Genomic DNA, 24426 nt, shown 5'->3' on the forward strand with positions numbered 1-24426 from the left:
TCCGAGTTTCACTGTGTTCACTTTTGAGCAGAGATTTGCCCCGACCAGGGATGAGGACGTTGTCTGCCAGCCGCCGGCAGGCAGATGCGAAGGGCGGAGTCCTCAGCCAGGGAGAGGGCCAGGCCAGGCCACCTCTGCCGTGTAATTGACGGGTGTCAGGCCGCTCATTATGTGGTTTCACCTGAAGAGAGACCTGCCGTGGCCACCGCCAGCAAGTGTGTGCGCAGGCCGGTGCCCAGGGAGCCTCCGGGAGCCGCCGAGGCCCTCACTTCCCCGAGTCAATCCCGGCAACCTTGCGCAAAGCTTGGTTAATTCAAACACTGTCTTTGTCTGCATTCAAACACCTTTATCCCTGGTATTAATTTCCTGGCCAGAACAAATTACCATAAATTTGGTGGCTCCAAACCGCAGAAATGTGTGCTCTCTCAGTTTTGAAGGCCAGAAATCCAGAATCTGGGTGTCACAGGCCTGGGCCCCGCCCAAGGTTCTAGGGAGCACCCTTCCTGCCTCCTCCAGCTTCTGCTGGGCACGGGCAACCCCTGTGCTCCCGGCTCGGGGCTGCGCGTCTCCAGCCTCTGCCTGTCTTCCCAGCGCCTTCTCCCCACTCCAGCGTGGCCTTGTCTCGACTCGATGACATCTGCAAAGACCCATCTCCAAAGCAAGTCCCGTTTACAAATTCTGGGGGAATCCAGAGTGTCTTTTGGGGAAATGCAAGTCAACCCACTGCTCCCCATGAGTGACGAGTGAGAGGCCTGGAGCCTGCTCCTGGGGGAAGAAGGGGAGGGTGTGGACGGGGCTGGATCTGACCCATTGATGGAGGGACCAGCCCACAGGCCTGGCCCAGGCTGGAGGCACCAGCGAGCGCTGGCCATCGTGTCAATCCTGGGCCCCAGGGTCGGTCCACAGGGCCAGGATGGCCGGGGTGGGGTGTGCTCAGAGCCACTCAGCTGGAACCTTTTTCCCCAGATGGCTGCATGCAGGCCTCGCTGGTCACATCTCTCTCCGTCCTGACCACTGTCACCCAGAGCCTACGCTGCAGGGCAGGGGCTCAGCAAATACGTTCTGCGTCCAGGGAGGCCCACCTACCCCCCCAGGCACGTCCTGCTGCTGTTTGCATCTTCTCAAAACCTAAGTTGGTCAACTGTGCCCAGCATGGGGGTGGCTGGGTCTGCAGTCTAGGCTCAGCCAATGGGAGAGGCTGTCATGGCCCGTCCAGGGCTGCTGTGCTCAGCACACGTCAGTCAGGGGCCTGGGCCCCGCCTGTCCTCCGCAGCGGCTGTGGAAGCTCGGGCCCCACCAAGGCCTCTCCCCGGCCGCTCTCTGGCTCACAGAGCTCCCAGGCTCTGGGGGCTGTAGCCTGTGGGGGTGCTCCATGCAATCAGCATCTGCGTTCCTTCAGTCTTCCTCCCTTGAACGAATTCCAAGCCCCGCTGTTCTAAGGAGGACCAGACGTTACCCCAGTCACACTCAGGACCCCCACAGTGGGGCGAGGACAGATGCCCATGAGTGAGGGCTGCTGGCAGGGCGGGGAGAGAGGTGGCTGGTGTCAGATTCATTACAGCCGCCCATCTCCCCACCCCTGCCCGAGGGACTCTCCAGCCAGCCGCACATCACCAAGGAGTGGTGGCAGAAGGGAGCCCCCAACACGGACCCTCAGCCCTCGCCAGAAGAGTCCTGGGCTCCTCACCCCTTCCCAGCCCTTCCCTCGGTCCACGGGAACCAAAGAATGAGGAAACCAAGACGTTCTCTGAGGCCCCCCCAGAGAGGCTTCAAGGCTGAAAGGCTGGCCGGGCGCGGTGGCTCACGCCTGTCATCCCAGCACTTTGGGAGGCCAAGGAGGGCAGATCACCTGAGGTCGAGAGTTCAAGACCAGCCTGACCAATATAGTGAAACCCCGTCTCTACTAAAAATACGAAAATTAGCCGGGCATGGTGGCGGGCACCTGTAATCCCAGCTGCTCGGGAGGCTGAGGCAAGAGAATTGCTTGAAACTGGGAGAAAGTGGTTGCCGTGAGCGAGATCACGCCACTGCACTCCAGCCTGGCGACAGAACGAGACTCCGACTCAAAAAAAAAAAAAAAAATAGACTGAAAGGCCAGAAGATGCGCCCAGTAGTGGGTGCTCAGTGCCCAGACACGGTCGCCACTCCTGGGGCGGGCCCTGAATTCGGGTCCCTGAATGTGGGTCTGTGTGGCAGCCCCAGCACGGAGGGGAGGTGGCCCCGGGGTCCCCATGCCTGCTCCACCACTGCATGCCACTGGAAACAGGCAGCACAAGCCCCATGCAGCCTCCAGCCTCCCCGCGCTGCAAGTGAGTCTATCTCGTGATAGTTGGTCTGATTTATGTTGTGCAAAGACCCTCCCATGCCTGGAGGATCCCTCGGAGACGCACTCCAGGAGGCGCCGGGAACCCACGCTTCCAGCTGGGGCGGCGCAGACACTGCCACATGAAACGCTCAGACTTTTCTTGCTGATTTTTGAAAATTACTGCACCAAATGTTTACCAGCGAAATGCCAATCGTGATGATAAGAAGGCCGGGAAGGCCGCGAGAAAAGGGAAGAGGGCACAGCTGCACGCCCTTCTCGGGGTCCCAGAGGTGCCACTCTCCTGCTGCACGTTGAACTGGCATTTGCCACCAATAGGCCTGTTTTTATTTAAATGGCCCAGAGCAAGGCTCTGACTAAGCTAACATTCCCACGCTAACACTCAGCAGCGCCTCTGGTTTTTGGCAAATTTTTTCCTTCGCTGTCAAAGCAAAAATCAAGAAGAGCCCTGGTCTCACTTAAGGATTCCTGGGGATTTCTGCCCTTCCCCTGGAGACCCGAAAATAGCTCACAGATGTGCGGTACCTGCTAATGTTTGTGCTCCGTGTTATTTCGCCAACACAATTCCCTGTGCCCCCTGTAACCCAAACCCCGATTTCCAGGCCCATTTTCATTTCCAGAGGAGTCCGGGGGGGAGTGCGGGGGAGGACGGAAGTTCTCAGTTTGTTTAAATGTGTCTGGAGCAAACCAGAGGAAACCCAGGCGGCCTGAGAAACTCTCGCCTTGGGGCGTGGGGCCCTCCATCACCCCAGCGGTGAGGTCCAGGATGGCCCAGGCCCCACGCAGGGGACCGGGCACAGGCAGGGCCGGGCAGGGCGGGGGCTCGTGGCTCTGCTGGTGTAGAGGATTCTGCTTTGGGACATCAACTTCGTCCCTCTAAAATTGAAATGAACTTTTTTTTAAGGGGGTTTCCCAGCTATTCTTACACCCAGAAAGGAGGAAAGGAAAGAGGGAGGAAGGGAAGAAGAGAGGGAGGGAAGACGAGAAGAGAAGAGGAGGGGTCCGAGAAAGGGGGAAGCGGGGGAGGGGCCGCAGGTGCGGCTTTCCCAGTGACTCAGCCCTGGAGGAGGCTCGGATTTGTGCCGGAGCCCAAGGGGCGGAGCCTTGCAGTTTCGTCCCCCGAGGCTCTTAGTTTTTGGAGAAAGTTCTGAGCTGAGGTGGGCAGAGGGCCAGGAAGGTGGAAGTTCCCTCCCCACAGGCTCTGCAGGGGTCCTTGGGACTGGGGGTCCGGGGGTGGTGAGGGGGTATGGGAAGTGCAGATGGACCCGGATGCCAGGCTCTGCCACCCCACTCAGAGCCTCCGTGCCCCCTCCAAGAGCCAGGCACCATGACAGCCTCCCTGTCTGGTCCAGCCCCCGACAGCTCCCCTCGGCCCCTGCCTGGAAGTACCAGCCACGGTGCTAAGCCCCCGGCCACCCCCCGCCCATGTCTCTCCTCCTGGAAGCCCCCTGATTTGGGCAGGCCTGGCCAGCTTCCCAGTGCCCGCACCCCCCAAATGGCATGCCCACGAGGGTCCCCAGCTGGGCACCACCTCACCATCTCCCTGGGGCTCCCTGGAAGCAGCAAAAATGGGCCACTGGCCCCTGAGGGACCCAACTCCAGGCCCGGCTCCACCCAGGCTCTATGGGAGGCTGAGGGGACCTGGGAACCTGGAAAGGTCTGAGGGGGCCCCCTTCTCAGGGCTGGGAGAGCATACGCGTAGGCCCATCAACTGTCTTTCCCATTGAGCTCTGTGCTCTGAGTGGTCTTGGGGCATCCAGGGACAGGCAGATGGGTCTGAACCCTGAGCCACAGGGAAAGGACGGGCAGTGGCCTCCTCCTCCACCTGAGCTCTGCACTGCACCAGTTGCCCATGGCCAGGCTCCAGAACGACTGCACCAGGTCTGCCCGTGGCCAGCCCCGTGGCTTTGAAGCCCACCACAGCCAGGGCCTTCTTAGCTCACCTGCTCAGGAGGCCAGGCGCCGGCACCGGGACTTGCCCGGGCAACACTCTACCCCGGCCTCTGTGCAGAGGGAACCTCACGGGCAGCAAGGGGGCAGCTCCTGCGTGGAGACCGCTGGAGACGAGTGGACAGGGCCTTGGGCAGAGTCCCAGTCACAGCTGGGGGTCAGGGGCCAGGGAGGGCACCGGCGCCTGGCTGGAGGGCTGGTCACGGTGGCAGGCTCCCAGGGGCGGCCAGTTGACTCTGCACCCAGCAAGCCCCTGCCGGGTCTGTGCCCACGTTCCCTCCGCTTCTGCAGTCACAGGTCAGTCAGCAAACCTTCCAGAGCCTCTGGTGTGATCCTGGGCCCTGGCAGGGATGGGCTCTGCCTGACACACAGAGAGTGGGTAAGGAAGGCTTTGTGGGGCTCAGAAGGCCCAGAGCCTCCGGGTTGGCTGAGGAGTCTCTCAGGGACAAGAGGAAGGACATGGCTGCGGCAGAGGACGAGGCCTTGCACAAGTGAGGAGGGGGCTCCACGGCACAGACCGGGGGTGTGGGTCGTGAGGGCCCCGGTGAGGACAAGGGCGAGATGCCCAGCGCCTGCGGGTGCCCCTGGGCCTGGGTGGCCGTGGCTCTCTGTGTGCGGGAGGGGCTGGGAGCAGATTCCAGACCCCACCCTCCGCCTGGCGGCTGCATCTCCATCCTCAGAACAGGGGCCAGCCGGACTCCATTCTGGAGGAAGAACAGCAGGCACATCACAGCCAGACCGCCCAGAACAGGCGACCAGGTAGTGAGCCACATCTGGAAAAATGCCTAACCTTGAGGAAATGTCCCAAGTTCTTTTTAAGTGGAGAAAGGCAGATGGGACCTTAAAAGTCACTTGGTGAAGGGGAACCTGAGGCTTAGCGGCCAGCTAAGGCCCCGGGGTGCACCTGACGGTCAGGGGCTGCATGGAAGCGGAGGTGGAGGCTCAGTGGAGGCCGCCCCGGAGGCCGGACGGTCTCAGGCCTCTGGGCTCAAGCTTTGGAAGCAGGTCGGATGTTTTTAGCATCAGCTTCAAAAGGTGCTTTGGATGGGCCACTCCACCCCAGCCATGCCAAGCCACGGTCCCTGCACCAAGTCCAACCTGCTGCCTTGCACCGTGAACAGACCGTAAGTGGGGAGGGTGTCCCCCAACACCTCCTGGGGGTCCCACCTACCCTACTGGATGACAGCAGCTGAGGACCAAGGCCTGACTGGACCTTGGCATCCTCGTGAAGTCTCTGAGCCTCAACTTCCCTCCTGAAAAATGGGGAGCATCACACTACCCGCTTTCCCAACGCCATAGGGTCATGGGCACAAGAGCCAAAACGAATTCCTGCAGGAAGGAAGGGGGTCAGGGGCTCAGAACTGGGATTCTCAGCCCCGGCTTAGACTCTGCTGCAGAACTTTTGACAGAGACCTTTCAAATACACCCAGCCAGTAACTGCTGACCCCCTTCCACTCAGACCACAACTCTCTGGGGCTGAAGCCAGCCCTGGAGCGTTTTAAGGTCACCTGGATCTCCGTGCTGGATAGCACCTGGGGCGGAGCAGGTGGCAGGAGCTCAGTTGCTGTCCCCGCCTGCTGACCAGCTGTGCTCGCTGCTCCACGCACTTAGGGGCATGCTGTACTCTCAAAAGCACCCAAAGAGGCAGCACAGGAAGGGCCTGGCTGGGTCAATGATAGCAGGGCCTCCTTCACCCACCTGACAATGGCACCCCCATATCTCTGGCAGCAAACGAGGGGAAACTGACCCAGTTCTGTCTCTTGGGGTGCCACGCCTAAGCCACTCTCCCCTCAGCACCTGAAGGGGGGCTCTGAAGAAAGGGCTGCAGGACATGCCTGCCTCTCCCCTCCGCAAACCAGGCTCTGCGGCCCCATCCCATCTGCTTCCAGGCTCCCCGGCCAGCTTGGAAACAGCCCCTTCATTCAGGGGACACCTGCCCCTGGGTGGACTGGGAACCTTATCCCAGCTCCCACCACAAGCTGGGACAGGAAGCCCAACGTGAGTTCCCTGGGAGGCCTGGCTGCACTGCACCCCAATTCAGTTACTTGGGGTCCTAGCCCCCATCCTCCCATTGGGTTTCTGGAGTGGCTGGGGTACCCTGCACACAACCTGCCTTCTCTTGTTTCTCTTTAGCCCCTGAAATGCCTGCTGCCCAGGGCTGACCCGCAGGAGATGGTCTCCAGGACCCAGGCCATCAGAGGCGCTCCTGCTGGGTCAGGACCCCAGCTTTCCCCCACTGCCCGCACCCGCACCCGCTGTCCTGATAAAAGAGGAGTGGAGAGCCCAGACAGCCTGTGAATGAAAAAGCTTCTCATCCACTTGCCAGGGGCCCACCCCCTTCCCAGGCTGGACGGGAGGCGAGGCCCGACCCCTCATTCCTGGCTTCTCCTCGGCCCCAGCTGTCCATGGGGTACTCCTGGCTGTGGGTGCTGTGGCCGTTGGGAGCTGGGAGGCCGAGGCCTGTGCACCCGGCCGAATCATCTGTAATGTGGGCTCATGAGTGTGCCTGGCTGCCAGGTAGCCTGATGGGTGGCCCTTGAGTGGGCCACTCTCTTCCCTGCTGGCAGAGGATGGAGGCCCATGGTGGAGGTGCTGTCGGCACAGCTGGGGAAGACTAGGTGAGGCTCCCCAGCCAGGGCTCCCCTCCTCTCCTCCCCAGGTGAAAACTGGCAGAGATGCCAATGGGATGCCAACAGAGGCACACAGGCAGTCACGCAGATCAGCGCCAGGCCTAAGGCCTTTGGGCCTCCCCATGCCCCCATCCCCCGCCACTCGGAGCATAGGATAGAGTGGTGGGCAGTCCGGAGTCTGAGTCTGGGAGCTGACAGCTCCGCGCTTCCTTCTATGGAAAATCTGCTCCTCCAGGCTGCCGGGCTGCTGTTACATAAACATCTCTGCTGCCTCCAGGCGCCTCCTCTCCTGGGGCGCCGACCCCAAGATGTTACCCCAGGCTTGGAGAAGTGAGGCCAGCTTCTGGGAGGACGCAGGCGAGGGAGGCTCCCAGCAGCAGCTAAGGGGCGGGACAGGCCGCCTGCACCGGCTGTTCCCAGCGTGCTCCACACTTGGCAAGAGGTGTGTCAGGAAAGTCTCGCGGGGGTCAGGTGTGAGATTTGCCCCCCTTCTGTGCCTCCCTCTGCCACCATCCTCTGGGGTTTTTGCAGTCCTTCGCCCAGACCCCCAGAGTCCTCGGTCCCTCTCAACTGTTCGGTGGCCCCCACGGCAGGCATTGCCCTCCTACTCCAGGAGGGCCCCGGGACGCGCGCCTTCCGCCATCGCACTCCCTATCCTTGCTGGGATGGGGAGGGGGCGTTGTGTGTCCCTGGCACGAGGCCGTGAACTTTGAGCAGGGACTATGGCAGGCATTTTGGACTCCTGGCGCTTAACCAGGCTTGGCACCGGGTGCCCATGTCTGCCATCGTGGTGGAGAAATAACTCAGCCGGAAGGAGCACGTGGGAGGGGCCCCGCCGGCGCCAGCGGCAGATCCGCCCGACCGCTTGTGCTTTCTGGGGCCACCTTAGGCAGGAGGAGGACGAGGAGCGTGTAGATTCGGGTCCCCCGGGGCAGCGGGCGCTATCCCATCCGTCTGCCAGGCACCGGCCCCGGGCTGTTCCCTCGGGACGCCCTGAGTCTCTGCCCAGAGGCCGCGGCGACCCCATCCCTCACGGTCAAGTGCTCGGGCAATCGCGGCCCGCGGCGTCCGGCGATCGATCCCTTAGACGCCCAAAGCCGCGGCAGTGGGGCTCCTGGAGGGAGTGAAGTCACCGGGCTGGGGGCGCCCCCACGGCTGGGCGACCCCCCCAGAGCCCCCTGCCCGGACTCGGGGTCCCCCGACGTGGCCTCAGCTGCTCCCCGCCCGGCCCAGCGCAGGGTGGACGCGGCCTCGCCTTCCCCGCCGCGCCCGGGTCTCCGCTGCTTATTCACATGCAAATGATCGCCGCCAATTGTCGCCGAGCGCGGCGACCGCCGGAGCCGGATCCTTCCGCAGCCCGGGCTCAAACTTTTGGCCTCTGAAAACTTTTAGACGAGAAATAGTCCCTCGGCGCCCGCTCCCGACCCACGCCGCGCCGCCGGTGCCGCCACCCCGAGGGGCTCAGCTCTCGGGGGCGCAGAGCCGGACGGGGCACGTGGGTGGGAGGAGGCCGCGGGGGGCGCGCGGGAGGCCGGAGGGGGCGGGGCCGGGGCCGGGGGGCGGGGCCGGGCCGGGGCGGGGCCCGGTGCGGGGGCGGGGCCTGAGGCGGGGGCGGAGCGCACCTCGGTCCTGAGCCTCACTAGTGCCTCGGCCGCGGGAGGGAGCGCAGGGGCGCAGGGGCGCAGGGGCGCGGGGCGCAGGGCGCGGGCGCGAGCGCAGCGAAGGAACGAGGCGGGCGCGGAGCCCGGCCCGGGAGCCCGCGAGAGCACAGCGCCGCCTGCCAGCGTGAGAAAGAGGCCGGGAGCGGCCGCCGCAGCCCGCGGGACCGTCCGCCGCGCGTGTGCGCCCCCGCCCCGCCGGCCAGCGCAGGAGGCCGCCGTCCGGGCACAGTGGGCAGCCGGGGGGCAGGCATGCCGCCGCTCCTGGCACCCCTGCTCTGCCTCGCGCTGCTGCCCGCGCTCGCCGCACGAGGTAGGCACCCGCCCACCCGCGAGCCCCCACTTTCCTCGCGCTTCGGAAACTTCGGTGGCGCTCGGCGCGCGCCTCCCGTAGCTGGGAGCGGGCGGCGGGTAGGCCGGCGTGGGGAGGGAGGAGCGGGCGGCCCGGGCGTGGGGTCCTGGCGTCCTCGTCGTGGGGAGTACCGAGCCTTCCCTCGTCCCCGCGTTGGGGCGGACGCGCGCCGCCGGTGCCTGGAGCCGGGTGGGGAGGCCAGCGTGGGGTGCGGGGGCCCCGGAGTCCCTACCCTGGGCCGCCCTGCACCCGCCGCTCGTGGGGCTTGCCGCCGGGCGGCCGGGCGGGCGCGCTGCCTACTGCTTTTCGATTTGAATCGAGTCGGTTTTGGTTTCCTGTTGCCTCTCCGGGCCATTTATCTTCTTTCTTCCTCGCCTTTGGCCCACGCCGGGCGGATGTTGGGGCGCGGAATGTGGGCTCCGCGGCGCCGCGTTCGACTCTGCTGACCCCCGCGGTCCGCTCGTCCCCGGCTCGCGGCCGCTCCCCCCGCCGGGGCCCCCCAGCGCCCCTCAGCCGGGCCCTAGGTTTGGGGGAGGAGTTGCGCCCGGCGCCGCTGCGCCCGGTGGGACTTCACTTTCCTTCTGCTTTGCGTAGTTGAAGTTTGGAAATCTTGGGGGCGGAGAGCGGGACGTGGGTGGGGGGCGCTCACAACTCTCCCCGCCGCACGTCGAGGGGGGTCTCTGGGGAATCGAGTGATTAATCCGCTCTTTCTCGGAGAGTTGGAGGTGAAAATATTCCGTCCTCTTCCAGAAAGTGCGGCTCTGTCACACCCCTTCCCCGTTTCTCAGCCCCCGTGAGATGGGAGGGGGGCCTGGAGTTATTGACTCTTATCGAGATGGGGTCGGATTCCTTCCGAACGGGACATCTTCATCCCCCTCCCGTGGGCATAGGGGGCGGCCCCTGGAGGTGCGCGCCCGCGGGAGCAGGTATTGGGTGTCGGCGGAGGCGGGGCCGGGTCCTCGGGGTGCAGTCCCCATGCCCCTGGAGGCGGCCCCGACTCCACAATGGGCCGCTCTGATTCCGAGGCCGCGGCCGGCGCTTTGTTGGCGGGCGGGGCGGCGGGCGAGCAGCTGTCGCATTTTCCCACGGGCGGGCGGGAGCTGAGTGTGGCCACCCCCCGCCCCCCCGCCCCGTCCAGCTCTGCCCCTTGCAGAACGGGTTTAAACAGAGGCAATCTTGGCGGCTGGATGGGGGCCCCTGCCCTGCCGGACCCTCCGGGGTGGGGGGCAACGTTTAGGAGAGGACCCCGCCCTGTCTCCGCTTCTCCCCCGCTGCACCTCAGGCCGCCCCACCCCGCTTCAAGCAGGAGGTGTTCTCCGCTGCTCCCCTTCCCCCCAGATCTGACTTACAGAACTCTGGGCAGAATGTTGATGCCCCTTTGGTTTCATGGAGGGTCTTACTGCGGACCCCTGCCCCAGCAACCCATGACACTGAGCAGAGTGCTTCTGGGGTGGAGGGTGGGCGGCGCCCCTTGGCGGGGTGCAGGTGCCACCTCCAGGGTAACAAGGGCCTTCGGTCGGGGTGCGGGCGAGACTGACCTCTCTTCTGCCCTGCCTAGGCCTGCGATGCTCCCAGCCCGGTGAGACCTGCCTGAATGGCGGGAAGTGTGAATCGGCCAATGGCACGGAGGCCTGCGTGTGAGTACCACCCCTGCGGGACCTGTTGCTTTGTGGAGGGCAGAGCCCCTGCTTTCTGCAGCGGCGCAGGGGACAGAACACTAGGCCATTGTCTTCTGGAGATGGCCCAGAGTCTGGGCGCGGTCACGTGCTGACTTTTATTGGACAAAGTCTGGCAATTACTTAATCACCAGCAATTATGCTGCATGTGGAGCTGGTCTGGCTGCTGGGGGCTTGGGCACTCCTCCGTGGGCCACCTCAGGCTCCTGGGGCACTAAGTGGGAGTCCCAGTACCCCAATTCTTCAAGTCCCCCAGAAACAGTTGATCTGCTTGCGGGGGAGCTCTGGACCATTTACAGAGAGGCCCAGCCCCCACCACGCTGCCAACTTGGGGCACCTTCTCTGGCCAGGTGATGCCTCCTGGGCTGGTGGTGATGCCTGCTGTGGACAGGTGGTGATGCCTGGGTGGGTGATGCCTCCTCTGGAAACAGGTGATACCCTCTCTGGGTGGCTGATGCCTCCTCTGGGTGGGTCATGCCCACTCTGGGTGGCTGATGCCCTCTGACTGGGTGATGCCTCTTTGAAGGAAATTGACTCTCCAAAATCCGACCGACCTTTGGGCTCTCTGTTTGCTCCTGCTGTCTCCTCTCGGCCTCAGGCTGGGGCTGGGGAAGAGAAGGTGGAACTCATGTTTTGGCACAGGATGTGGGGAAATTCTTGAGTCTGGTTTCTGCCCTGGCGTCTGCAAACTCTGTCCTCTAAACTCTGTGGCCCTTCTGGTCTTCCAGCCTCAGATGTAAAGTGGGCAGGAGTGGCTGGGAAGTCCTGGGGAAGCGGCTGCCTCCAGCCTGCCTGTGAGTGCCAGTCCCTCCGGCCTGCCTGTGAGTGCCAGCCGGCTGCAGGGAGCTGTGCTGCCGTGGCCGACGCCCTTCAACTTGAGTCCATCCCTGATGAGAATAATGAGGAGGTATTTGCTCGCTGGAAAAAGAGTCCTCCCTGCCCCACCAGGAGCTGCAGATGAAGTGGCTCCCCAGTCAGTCTGCGCGCCCTCATTCCAACTGCAGAAGGGCCCATTCCCTTGACAACCCCAGCCCGGCTCCTGCCTGCGAGAACTGCCCAGCCTGTGGGCAGCGGCCCCTGCCCTCCCCGCACTGAAGCCAATTAAGCAGGCCTGTGAGCAGTTTAATGGACAAAGCCGATTGTGTCTTTGTCAGACACTAATGAATGCGCACTACTTTTTTTTTTGCTTTTTGGGGCCCCCTTCTCCCCCTGCAGAAGCCGCATGGACGCTTGATGCCCTAAATCTTGTTTCCTTTCATTCAGAGCCCGACAGCTGGGATCCAGGGAAGTGCAGCCGCTATTGTTGGGGGCGGCGGATTAATGCCGTGTGATTAATTATGCGTGGCTTCCCAGAATGTATAACCCCCTGCCCTGCCACAGTGCGCCGGGCTCGGACTCTGCCTCTCATCCATGCGGGGCCCTGGGAGAAGGTTCTTGCTCCCGCAGGGGACTTTGGGAGGGTGGGAGGAGTGCCCTGCTGCGGAAACTGGGGGCTTGTTGCTGCTTCTCAGCGGCGCCGGGGAGGAGGCACGGCCTGGCCCACTGGGGTCTGGGACTGAGGTCTCCCCCCCGCCAAAGGGCTGTGCTTTGAGGTACAGATTGCTGCAGTTCCCTAGGGTCTGGGCTGAGACCCTGCCACAGAGCCACAGACACCAGTGTCGTGGGCTCACTCTCCCACTCCCCAAACCTGGGATGCTGGTGAGCTGTTTCCAGCCCAAGCCAGGCCACTGACCAGGGCTTTGGTGCCTGGCCTTGTCCCCGCCGTGGGGGCCTGGCGCCCCCTCCTTCTTGGCGGGAAGCCTGCTTCATTTTGGCCTGACAGGCAGCCGGGCTCAGCCCACAGAGGCCCCATTGTGCACACCCCACTAGTCCAGTGAGAAGACGGGGCGGAAGCGCGTTTTCAGGCTCTTACCTCTGGGCTGCAGCGTTGGAGGCCACGGCCATGGCCACGGCCAGGCCCGGCGTGCGGAGGCTCAGGTCGGGGCCCACACTGCAAGTTGGGGGCATTGCAGCCGCTCCAGGGAAGGCCCTGGGCTCCCTCCCTGGGCTTGAGCCCCACCCAGCACAGTCCCCTCAGGCGCCCTGGCTTCCCGTTAATGCCCGTCCTTCTCAGAAGGCTCCAGGCAGGCGATCTGTCCTGGAGTTGGCCAGGGCACCTGCGGGAGGCTGGCTCTCCCAGCGAGAGGGGAGCCCCACGCTGTTTCTCGAAAGCGTCTGGGGTGCAGGCCCCTGGAGCCCCGCCAGTCTGCGTGCGAAGCCCCATGCCGTCCAGCTGTGACCCCGGAAATGGCTTTGGCTTTTGGTGCCAGTTGCTGCGTCCTCCGTGGAAGGGGCTTGGTGATGGTGGGGTCACGGCACCTGCCACATTAGTACTGAGTGAATCATTTCTTTCCACCCCAAAGAGAGGGACCCTCCATGGGAAGTTGCCAGTCAGGCGGTTACAGGGCTCGGGGTTGGAAAAAGTGTTTTTTTCTGTGCAAAATGCCTTCCCAGGAGGTCGGAGTGTCACTGTGGCCTGGACAGCTGGTGGCCAGGTAGAAAGCACCCAGCGGCACATGCTGGTTGGTGGAGGATGGCCGCTCTCTGGGCAGCTGCTGTGTGCAGTATGGCCATGGTGGCTGTGGTCAGAGATGGTGGCCTTTTGAGCAGGCCCAGGGGTCACTGTGGTTCTTGGCCCTTCCCAGGCCTCCTTGTCAGCTCCATTGGTGTGAGCAGGCGGTACTGAAGAGGGCTCCCCTGTTTTCCCTCTGTTTTGAGGATGGGTGGGAAGGGCTGCAGGGACCCTGTCCGTCTGGGTGAGCATGCACCGTGGTCTGAAAGGCTCTCCCATGGCTGCCTGGGGCTGGGCTGGGCGTCCAGGCAGAGGGTCGCTAAGATGTTGCCTGCTGATGGCAGAGTCAGAATTGCACAGGGCGTCTTCCAGGTGGGGAGAAACTGCAGGGGGAGGGGGAGGCGTCAGACCCAGCACTTCCCGGAGGATGGTGGGCTGTAGCTCTGGACAGCTTTGTGTCTGAGGCCTGGCCAGGTCCCCTGCTAGCTCCAGGACTTGGGTCATCAGGTCATGCAAGCCTCAGTTTCCCCAGGGTATCAGCCAGGCTGAAACACACTGAGTCTCTTGGTGGTGCCCGAGGATGGCATGAGGACCTCGTGGGAGGTCCCTGGTCAGCGCGCCTTCCCTCCCCGCCTTCCACCATCGGCTGATGGTGCTGGTCTCCAGAGCCTCTTCCCCAAGTGTTTCCGTGACTGATGAATGAATTTAGAGAGTCCTAAAGGTGCTGCCTGGTGGGTCGGGCCTGGCACTACCTGGAGAAGGACTGGCAGGCTCAGGGGAAGTCCAGCTCCCAGGATGGCTCCGGTTTGCTGCCTGGTGGGTCGGGCCTGGCACTACCTGGAGAAGGACTGGCAGGCTCGGGGGAAGTCCAGCTCCCAGGATGGCTCCGGTTTGCAGACACGTTTGAGCGCCTGCTGTGTGCTGCCTTCTGCTCCAGGCAAGGCCCCAGCTCCCGTGGGGTTCACTTCTCAGCAAGGGGTGAGAGAGGCACCTGGCTCACGTATGGGACATGTTGGAGGTGGGCTGGCCCCCAGAGGCCGGGTGTAGCTCCTGGCAGCCCCGTAAAGCTGTCTGGACCAGGCACAGGGAAGTAAGAGGAGGAGATTCAGAGCAGTCGCCGTGGGCCCCAGGGTCACGCAGCGGTGACAGAGCCCTGCCCCTCTCCTTCTCCTAAGCGAATGTCCCCAGCCGTGGCCCGTCACTTCCCGACTACTAGTGGGACTGGGGGGCGTGGCTTCCCTTTAATAGAGGAGGAAGGAGGCTGGGGCGGGAAGTGACTGGGCCCTGGGAGGCTGGGGAGGGGCGGGCTGTCTTCTGTCACCCGGTCTGGCTGTTTCCATTGACTCACTTGCCTTGTCTTGGGCGTGGCCAGGAGAGGAACAGGTTAATCCCCCTCCTCACGCTCAGGAGGCATCTGCTTATGCAGCTCCTGGTCTTCAAGGGCACCAGGGTTAGAAACACATGTTTAAAACATGCAGCGGGCCGGGCGCGGTGGCTCACGCCTGTAATCCCAGCACTTTGGGAGGCCGAGGCGGGTGGATCACGAGGTCAAGAGATCGAGACCATCCTGGTCAACATGGTGAAACCCCGTTTCTACTAAAAATACAAAACATTAGCTGGGCATGGTGGTGCGTGCCTGTAATCCCAGCGACTCAGAAGGCTGGGGCAGGAGAATTGCCTGAACCCAGGAGGCGGAGGTTGCGGTGAGCCGAGATGGCGCCATTGCACTCCAGCATGGGTAACATGAGTGAAACTCTGTCTCAAAAAAAAAAAAAAAAAACATGCAAACATGCAGCGTCCCAGGTGGGCAGATCACTTGAGGTCAGGAGTTCAAGACCAGCCTGGCCAACATGGCAAAACCCCGTCTCTACTAAAAGACACAAATACGCCAAGCGCAGTGGCCCATGCCTGTAATCCCAGCCACTTAGGAGGCTGAGGCAGTAGGCTCGTTTGCACCAAGGAGACGGAGGCTGCAGCGAGTCAAGATCACGCCACTGCACTCCAGCCTGGGCGACAGAACGAGACTCTGTCTCAAAAAAACAAAAATCAGAAAATAAAACCACATTGTCAAATAGAAAGTGTCACCTCCTGAGACTGGGGAGACGTCAGGAGCAGGAAGGCCCGGGGCGGAGACCTGGGTGGGAGCCTGGAGTGAGTGCTCTGGAGGAAGCGGCCTCCTTGGGGCAGGGCCTGCCCCTGAACAGCAGCCAGCACGTTTTCCATTGAAGAAAACAATCGTAGAAAAGAGAGAGAGAGACAGAAAGCAGCCTCCCTGGCAGGAAGAGGGCAGGGCAGGGCAGACAGTGGACACCGGGAAGGGCTTCCACAAGGCAGAGGCGGCTGCGGGGACCCCCAGACACGGGCAGACTGGAGACCCCACGGGAGCCGGGACTGGCCTCATTCCCCGTTCCCTGCACCTGTGATGGGCAGCGGTGGACACCAGGGTCCGCTGGGCAGTGCCAGGCCGGGCCAAGGGACTGCACCCTTTGCTGTGGGGAGGGGACCTTTCCTGTTTCATGTCTCGTCTATAAATAGTGCAAGGATGTGGGTTTGCAGAGTCGATGGGGCGTCTAGCTTGCCTTCCTCAGTAATGCAGTGATGACAGCCCCATGCTCAGGACGGCCGCTGTTACCCAGCCTCGTAAACCCCTGGCAGACAGCCGCCCACCCTCAGGTGTGGCCAGCGCCGTTTTCATCCCCAGCACGCAGGTGGGAGAGCTGCAGCTGCAAGGGCGTGGGGATCTGAGGCAGGCTGGCGTCAGCTTTCACCTTCATGTGCAAGTGTATCCAGAACTTTCCAGATGTTTCCCAGGGCTGAGGAGGAAATACCAGTAGCTTTAACTAGCTTGGGGCATCAACCTGTGGGCCGGGATGCATTTGATGACCATGAGTTTCCCAGGCAGTGCTGGGGCTTTCTCCCGTGGGGCCCAGAGCTCCAAGGCGAGGCAGAGTGGGGCTGGCTCTGATGTGCTGTGCTCCCCACACTGTCTCCTCCCTGGGCCTCAGTTTCCCTGTCTGTATGTGAGCCCTCTTCCAACTACAGCCAGCAGGAGCCTGGGTTGGGCTGAAGGCGTGGTGGTGGCTGCAGGCCCTGCGGCGTGGGCTCAGTGGGATAGGAGGGTGGACGGAAGCCCTTTCCCAAAGTTGCCTGATTCAGTTCTCCTTGAGGCCCTGCTCCTCCCCACCCTGCTCCCTGGGAGCAAAGGGAGCTAAGGACTAGATTTGGGGGCTGGTTATGCATATAGGGGTATCCTGGTAGATGAGTTACTCATATTACAAAAAAAAAATTTTTTTTGAGACGGAGTCTCACTCTGTCAGCCAGATTGGAGTGCAGTGGCATGATCTCGGCCCACAGCAGCCTCCACCTCCTGGGTTCAAGGGATTCTCCTGCCTCAGCTTTCTGAGTAGCTGGGACTATAGGCGCATGCCACCATGCCCAACTAATTTTTGTGTTTTTAGTAGGGTTAGGGTTTCACCGTATTGGTCAGGCTGGTCTCGAACTCCTGACCTCAGGTGATCCACCTGCCTCGGTCTCTCAAAGTGCTGGGATTACAAGCGTGAGCCACCGTGCCCGGTCACTTTTTTTTTTTTTTTTTTTTTTTTGAGCTAGGATCTCATTCTGTCACACAAGGCTAGAGTGAAGTGGTGAGATCACAGCTGACTGCAGCCTCAAACTCCTGGGCTCAAGCGATCCTCCTGCCTCAGCCCCCAGAGTAGCTGGGACCACAGGTGTGCACCACCATGCCTAGCTAATTTTTTTTTTTTTTTTTGTGACAAAGTCTTACTCTGTCACCAGGCTGAAGTGCAATGGTGCGATCTCCGCTCACTGCAACCTCCGCCTCCGGGTTCAAGCGATTCTCCAGCCTCAGCCTCCTGACTAGCTGGGATTACAGGCACGCGCCACCACATCCAGCTAATGTTTGTATTTTTAGTAGAGATGGGGTTTCACCATGTTGGCCAGAATGGTCTCGATCTCCTGACCTCATGGTCCGCCCACCTCGGCCTCCCAAAGTGCTGGGATTACAGGCGTGAACCACCACACCCAGCCTGCCTAGCTAACTTTTAAATTTTCTGCAGAGATGGGGTCTTGCTGTGTTGCCCAGGCTGAAGATGTGACTTTGGAACTGAAGTGTGCTATTCAGTGGCGTCTAGTACACCCAGTTCCAGACCTTTTTCACTGCACAAAACAGAAATGGCACCCAAATGCAGTCGCTCTTCCCTGTTGCCCCAGCCCCTGGCACCCACCCGTCCGCTTTCTGTCTCTGTGAATCTGCCTGTTTTCGGACATTGTGTATGAATGGGATTGTACAGCAGGTGGTCTTTGGCTTCTGGCTTCTTTCACTGAGTAGGATATGTTTAAGGTTCATCCGTGTCATGGCATGGACTAGAACTGCTTCTGAGGACTAGATGTCAGCCACTGAGAACCATCGGGGCCTGGCCGGAGTGAGACACAAGCATCCCAGTTCTCACACAGTCCAGAGGAGACAGGTGTTGGGAGGGCATCCCGGGTGGCTTCCTGGAAGAGGTAGTATTCACACTCTGGGCCAGTGTGGCCACCCAACTGCCACAGAGCCCCCTAGAGTGGGTCCTGGCACGTTCCCAGGTGAATCTATAGGGCAGCCTGCCGTGCCCACAGCTTTTGCCCCACTCAGGACTCCAAGACAGGTTCACAACGTGCCCCTGAGCCTCACTCACGCCAGCCGCCAAGCCCTTCAGCGTCCGTCAGCCCACAGGAGGAGCGGTGGGCAGTGAGGCTTTGGATACATCAGGGGCGTGCCAGGCGTCTTGGCCCCACCCACTCGGTCTGCCCGCTCCTTGGCCTTCCCTTTCCTGGACAGAGCTCTGTGTGGTTGGCTCCCTGCTGTCTTCGGGGTCACCTTGGAGTGACTGACACAGGTGAGGGCTAGGAGCCTGGTTTCTCGCTCTGAGACACAGATGGTGTCCTCTCTGAGTTGCCCTCGGGACAGGGAAGCGCCATGTCCCCTGCAGGGCACCAGGCCAGCCTTGACAGCGAGGCCCCATATGCGGGCAGCTGGGCGCCTCCTCCCCGTCAGGCGGATGCGTGAGCGTTAGCATCGGGGTGCCTGATCTCTCCCGGTGGTGGGGTGCATGGTGGTTAGGCGGTCCCAGTGTCTCCGAGGCCTGTGGAATTCTCGGAGGAGAACCTCCGCCCGCGGTGTCTTGAGTTCCCCTCACCACCCTGCACCTGTTGATCCTGGGAGGGGAACTTCTGGAAAGGCCTCGCCTCCGAACCCCCACCCACAGGCTCAGGGGCCCAGGCTTGGGGGGGTCCTGCCGTCTGCATTCTGAATTGAACCAGTGCAGGTAGACAGGGCCCTCTCCACATGCCCTCCCTAATACAAAGAGGTAGCTTTGAGTGGGTCCCCAAGGGGTCTTGTGAACCCCCCCAGGTGGAAGACCCCATCCTCCGAGTCCCCAGCCCCTCAGCCTCAGCTGCATTTCAGAGGCCTGGGCTCTCTGGGATGGGGTTATGGCTGTGGTTCCCTGAGGTCTGGCCTGTGTGGGCGCCCTGCTGTGCTCCCTGCAATTTCCTGGAAGGAGGTCTGGGGTCCTGGGGTCCAGTGGGCCTGTGGGGAGGGGACTGGGGCGGCTCTGATGTGCTGGGGTACACAGGGGAGGCTTTGCCTCCGACACCCACACAGCTGCCAGGCCCCACCGGGGTCTTGGCAATCACAGTCTGCGAGTGGCCAAAACCGAGGCCGTCTGGGGATCAGGCCAGGCCCAAATGCTGCCCGGACCCTCCCCACAGAGCCCACCGCCACAGTGCGGACCAGAGAGCACTCACGGCGGCCTCAGCCAGCTCGCCTGGCCTCACCGGCGCAGGGCTGCTCGGGCCAGCGCGCTGTTCTCACCCGGGGAAGGCCTGACAACTCCTGGGTTGCTGGTTGAGATTTTCCCCCAGGAAAGACTTGTGTTGCTCCTTCTGCTCTGCCTGGCACTGAGGTTGGCGACACACGCCCCGGCCTTGCCCTCACGGGCAGATGGGTGCGTTCGTCATCAGACTGTCATCCCTGTTTACGCAGCTCCCTGGCCTGGTGTCCGTGGTGCGTCTCTGAAGTGCTTGAATTGGTTGTTTAAGGCTCAGGAAGCGCCCCTTGAATTTTGTTGACACTGTTGATTTGCGGAGCACAGGAGGCCAGCCTCGCCCAGCCTGAGCCGGGCCCGGGAGGCAGGTCCTGTGTGTTGGGTCAGCCTCTCTGTGAGGGCAGCGGCCCTGCAGCATGGGCTGGGCTTGAGAAGTGGACGCCCCCACCCCCCGCCACATCCCGAGAGCTCTCGGACACGGACAGGCCTGCGGCTGGAGGGCAGGACGAAGCCGACCGTCGCCCTCGTGCTGAGATACCCGGCCACAGAGGTGGTGGCTCCCGGCCCCCTGCCCCTTCCCTGTCCTTGGGCCACCCAGTCTGACTCATGGCCTGAGCCACCGGCGCCTGCCTGGGAGCCACAGCAGGAGATCTGGCTTTATTAGAGACGCGTTCGTGCCCCATCAAGTCCAGGGGAGGGAACCGGCACATCCTTCACTTTCCCTGAAACAGGTTCCCCCGCAGCCCACACGGTCAGGTTAGGGTGCGTTTGCAGACAGGCGCCTTTGCAGGAGGCTGGAGCTTTTGGCTTGGAACTTTTCCTGCTGGAGGCCCGTGATCAACGAGCCTGCCCAGGGACCGAGGCCCCGAGGAGGTGCCATTGCCTGATCCACGCCTCAGATGGGTGTCCGGTCCTGGACCCTGCCGAGGCAGCAGCTCGGGCCCTGACGCTGGCCTGCCCTCCCTGAGGCCGCTGTGGCCGTGTCAGGGCAGGGGCCGGGCTTGCCAAGCTGTCGAGTGGGCACAGAGGCTGCCTGGGAAGGAGGTGGGCGGTGAGTGCTGACTGCCCGCACCCGCGGGACAGATGAGCCCCAGGCGCACGGCAGGGCCGCGTGGTGGGGCCCAGGTACCTGCCCCCACCAGTTCCGCCCGGTTTCAGCTGTTGACGAGCGGAAACGCACAGTTACTGGAAATGAGAGGTCTGGGGGAGCAGCCGGGGCGAACATGTGTGGTTTCCCTGACGCTTTTCAGTAAGATGCTGAGCTCAGGCCGGGGCTGGCTGGTGGGCGGAGGGGGCTGGGCCAGGCCCCTTGGGCCTCTGTTCTCCATCCTTACACAGAGGGGCCTGTTGGTCCTAGCTCCTCGGTGCGGCCTCCTGCATCCCTCTCAGTGGTCAGAAGGCTGGCTTGATTGCTGTCTGATGGACAGCCAGGTGGAGAGGCCAGGCAGGGCTGAGTGTCCGGGCTCCACGTGGTGGCAGGGTCCGGCCCAGCGCAGGGCTCTGCAGCTCCCCAGTGGCTGGGCCTGGCTGGGCTGTGGGCCGCTCTGGGGCCAGGTGGGCACTGGGAGCAGAGGTGGAGACAGGTGGGTGACTGGGGTGGCTAGAAGGCCTGGCCACCCCAGCAGACCTTTCCCTTCCAGGTTTAGGTGGCACTGGGTCAACAGCCGAGGTCATCGGCTTCTTCCCCCTCGTGGGCTGTGTGACCCTGCACTGCCGCCGCCTCTCTGAGGTCCCTTCCTCCTCAGGAGATGGGAAGTGGCCTTCCCAAGGGGGCTGTGACGTGTCCCCCAGGGCTCCTGACAGCTCCAGGGGCCGTCCTCAAGGCTCAGCTGCTGCACTGAATCGTGTCTTCTTTTGAGATGCTGTAGCGTCGTGGCAGCTGTGGGAAGCGTAGCGGGGTCTCAGGGGCTGCACGCCCGTCTCCCCCGGGGATGTGCCATCCGTGCCATGCACGCTGGAGCCCCTCCTCGTGCTGCAGGGGCCCCTCCAGGAAGGCTTCTCCCAGAGTCCAGCCCCAGCCACGAGCCCTGGGGAGGCTGTGTGGGATTTGCATGAGGTTGTTCGCTATTTCATCCAGGTCCTGCGGGATTGGGTGAGGTCACGTGGCACTGGGCGAGGTCGGGCTTATTCAGTGCCTTGGAGCAGCAGACATTTTAGGACCTGCCAAGTCCACCCCGAAAACCCCCCACTTTCCCCACAGGGAAAGGCACCCCAGACAGTCCCCGTCCTGTGCCAGCTGTCCCGGGACACCCTGGTGTCCCCCAAGTTGTGGCACTGCAGGCCCCTCCTCCAGGCGCCCCTCCTCATGGGCCCCTCCCAGGGCTGTGGGCACCTGCCTGGATCCCGATTCCCAAGTATGTGGTGCCCCAGTGCCCGGCAGCAGCGCTGGGCCTGGGCAGAGTGAGGCTCCAAGGGCCTGTGTGTGAGCCAGGCTGGGTGCTGGGATCCGGCCGGCAGGAGGTGGGGGGGTCCCAAGAGGAGGATTCCTGGGCTCAGAGGCCCCTCTGTGCCTTGCGTCGCCATAGAGCGGGGAGCCAGCAGGTGTAATGGGGATGGGGTGACCTCCAGGGGACCACTGAAGCCACCGTCGCCTGCGGCCGAGTTGGAGGCAGCACAAACGTGTCCTGACCTGTACCACTTCCAGGGTGGTTTCCGGTGGGGGTGAGGATGCAGAGGAGGCAGCATCTGTCCCGGGAGGCCAGGAGCGCTCCTCCAGCAGCGTAAGCGTCGGCTTCATCCCTCGTCCAGCAGTGCCGACACCCCGAGGGTGCTGTGGGTGAAGGGGCGTCTGCTCCCTGGGCTGGGCCTCTCTCGCCCAGAGCCCCGCCCCCACCACCCTAGGGTTTTGTGTTTCACTGGCGGAGCTGTAAGAACGCATTGTCTGCCCCAGACTTCCCGGTGCTGGGAGATCAGGTAGTCAGGAGAAACATCCAGACCGTCCGGTGGTGCTGGGGTGTGGGGGACACGCGCCGCCTGCTCTTTCCCAGGGAGTTTCTGCTGCTCCTGCGCTGCCCTGGGGAGCTGCCCTGCCCTGCCCTGCCCTGCCCTGCCCCGCTCCACTCTGGTCCCCAGCAGCAGGAGTGGCTCAGAGCTGCCTTCAGACCCGGGTGGTGTGCTGGGCATACCTGCCCGTTTTCTCACCTGTGAAGTGGGCCCAGGGCGGTTGTGGGGTCCCATGAGACAGAGCTCGGAAAGCCTCGTGTAGGTCAGGCCAGGAGGGGTGGGCTGTTTCCTCATTCCTGGACCGGTGTGTGCCGGACAGATGTCTAGAGCTCCTTCCCCTCCCTGCGGCGTTCTGAACAAGGACGGCTGGACTGGAGCCCGCACCCCCGGTGTCTGTCCGGCTGGCTGGGGGGCTCACTCCAGAGAACCTGAGCCCCTCCCGGCAGCCCATTCCTGCCATCCCGAGACAGGATTTGCTCAGGAGCAGCGGTGGGAAGTTGCCAGAAGCATGCCTGGCGTGGGCAGGGAGCGCGCCTGTGGTGCTTCCTTCGTTCAAGGAGTCTGGGTTGAGCCCTCCAGCAGCGTCGCCATGGGCCTGTCCACTGCCTTCCCGGCCTCTGAGCCACCGTGGGGTGCAGGGCTGGGCTGGGCCTGCTTGGGAGTGGAGGCCTGGCACGGAAGTGACCATCTGGGCCTCTCCAGCCCAAGACGTTTGTCTACATGGGTCCCCAGGGGCCATTGGGGTGGCCAGCTCCTGGGAGACCCAGGAGAGGACACACATACTTTTGGGGGATCCAGGTGGGAAATTCCCCTAGTGGAACCAGGGGCCATTGAGGTGGCTAGCATCTAGGAAGCCCAGGGAAGGACACACGTGCCTGCTTTTGGGGGATCCAGGTGGGAATTTTCCCCAGTGGAGCAAGGGGTGGGGCTGCAGCCGGCATCTTCACCCTTCACATAGCCTGTAGGGCACTTTGGTGACACCTGGCTCCTGGTGCCCCAGAACCTGCTGGCGTTTGGGGGAGGGTCTGGCCACATGCCGCCGGAGTGGCCGCCCCGCTCTGTGTCTCCACGGGCCTTCCGTCCGTCAGATGCGGGCAGCCCTTCCCACGCTGGGTGAGGGCGCCTCGGTGGGGCATTGTTTTCCTGGCTGTGGGAAAAGTGGCTTCCTGGGAGGACAGTTTCTGTCCCCATCCCACCTCCCACACAAAGGGCTTCCCCGGAGCCAGAGGAAGAAACCCGGCCTTCCTGCACTTCCGCCCTTCAGCACATTCTCAGCCGTCCGAGGATGCAACTGGGGGTACAGATTTGCAGGCAAAAGAGCTGAGGGTGCCGGCAACAGCTGTTTGGGCCGGAAAGCCCTGCCCTGGCTCAGCCCCGGGCGGCACGACCCCCGCCCACCCGACTCGGCCTCCCTGCTACCTGCTGCTGCCCTCTGTGTCAGGAGCCACCGCTGTTTGGGGCTGGCCCCTTTTCTGGGCCCCAGCCTCCCTGAGGCCCCCACTGCTCCTCGCCTCCTTCCCTGGGACCCTGGGAACCGGGGCAGGGCCCCTGTGCGGCTTTGAGCAGCTCCAGGCCAGCGGCTGCAGGGGCAGGGGGAGGCCACAGCTCAGGGGTGACCACAGGTGGTGGCTGGAGGCAGCGGTCCACACGGCAGCCTCCAGAGTCGTGGTTTTGCGCCCCAACGGTGAGCAGGCCTGGTGGTGCCAGGCTTCGCGGGGCCCCTCCGCCCCCTCAGCCCCCTCAGCCCCCTCTGAGCCTGCGTGCCTCTCTCCTGTCCAAGGTGGGAAGGAAGCTGGGGTAGAAAAGGAAGAAGGACCTGGCGGCTGCAGGGCGTCCTTCAAAGCCTCCCAGCCCCACAGAGGTGCCAGCCAGCTGTTCAGACGGGTTTGGACACGGGGTCCTGGCAGGTCGGAGGGAGCTGAGGCCTTCCTTGCCGTGGCTGTTTGTTTTAGGGCCTCTGGGGAGACCGGGGAAGGGGCTGTGAGCGGTGAGGCTCTGGCATCTTCCCGAGGCTCCTTCATCCCCCAGGGCTGCGCTACTCAGCTGTTCCGGCAGGACAGGATCCCGGGGGAGCCCCCAAGGCCCTGCCCAGCTCATGTCTTAGCTGCCCGTGCCTCCTGGAAGGTGGGTGGTGCTCACTGGGATGTGGGGAACTTGGACCAGCCTTTGCCCAAGTGAGGGGCTGAGGTCTCAGGACTCACCCCACCCAGAAGCCTTGGTCCGGGCTAGAGCTGGCCTCATGGGGGCCTGCCTGGGGAAGCATCCACCCCCCTGGGTCTGGCCTTGTCTCCCCCCCTCCAGTACAGGGTTACAGTGTCGCCCCCGGCCAGTCCACACGTGGTCCCATTTGCCCAGGCGGGTGGATGGGAGGGCCTGCCTGTGCGCCGGGGTTGCCGGGTGTGAGGCCCACTGTCCGTGGTGCAGGTAAAAGGCGGCTAGCCTTGCTGGGTCTTAGCAGAGCATGGCAGGATCTGGGTGCCAGCCCAGGAGCAGGTGCCGAGGCCGTAGAGCCCTGCTG

General features: G+C 63.1%; 1 protein-coding gene across 1 annotated transcript in view; it reads left to right on the forward strand.

Annotated features, from left to right (window-relative positions):
• Positions 1-8555: 8555 nt before the first annotated feature.
• Positions 8556-24426, forward strand: part of NOTCH1 (notch receptor 1) — a 48980-nt gene continuing 33109 nt past the window's right edge. The window contains 2 exon segments of the mRNA XM_032261734.1: positions 8556-8874; positions 10472-10550. Coding sequence (XP_032117625.1) covers positions 8814-8874; positions 10472-10550 — 140 coding nt within the window. The 5' untranslated portion in view covers positions 8556-8813.

The sequence above is a fragment of the Sapajus apella genome, unplaced genomic scaffold (assembly GCF_009761245.1).
Source record: "Sapajus apella isolate SASKATOON/1434 unplaced genomic scaffold, GSC_monkey_1.0 scaffold126, whole genome shotgun sequence".
Classification (NCBI taxonomy): Eukaryota; Metazoa; Chordata; class Mammalia; order Primates; family Cebidae; genus Sapajus; species Sapajus apella.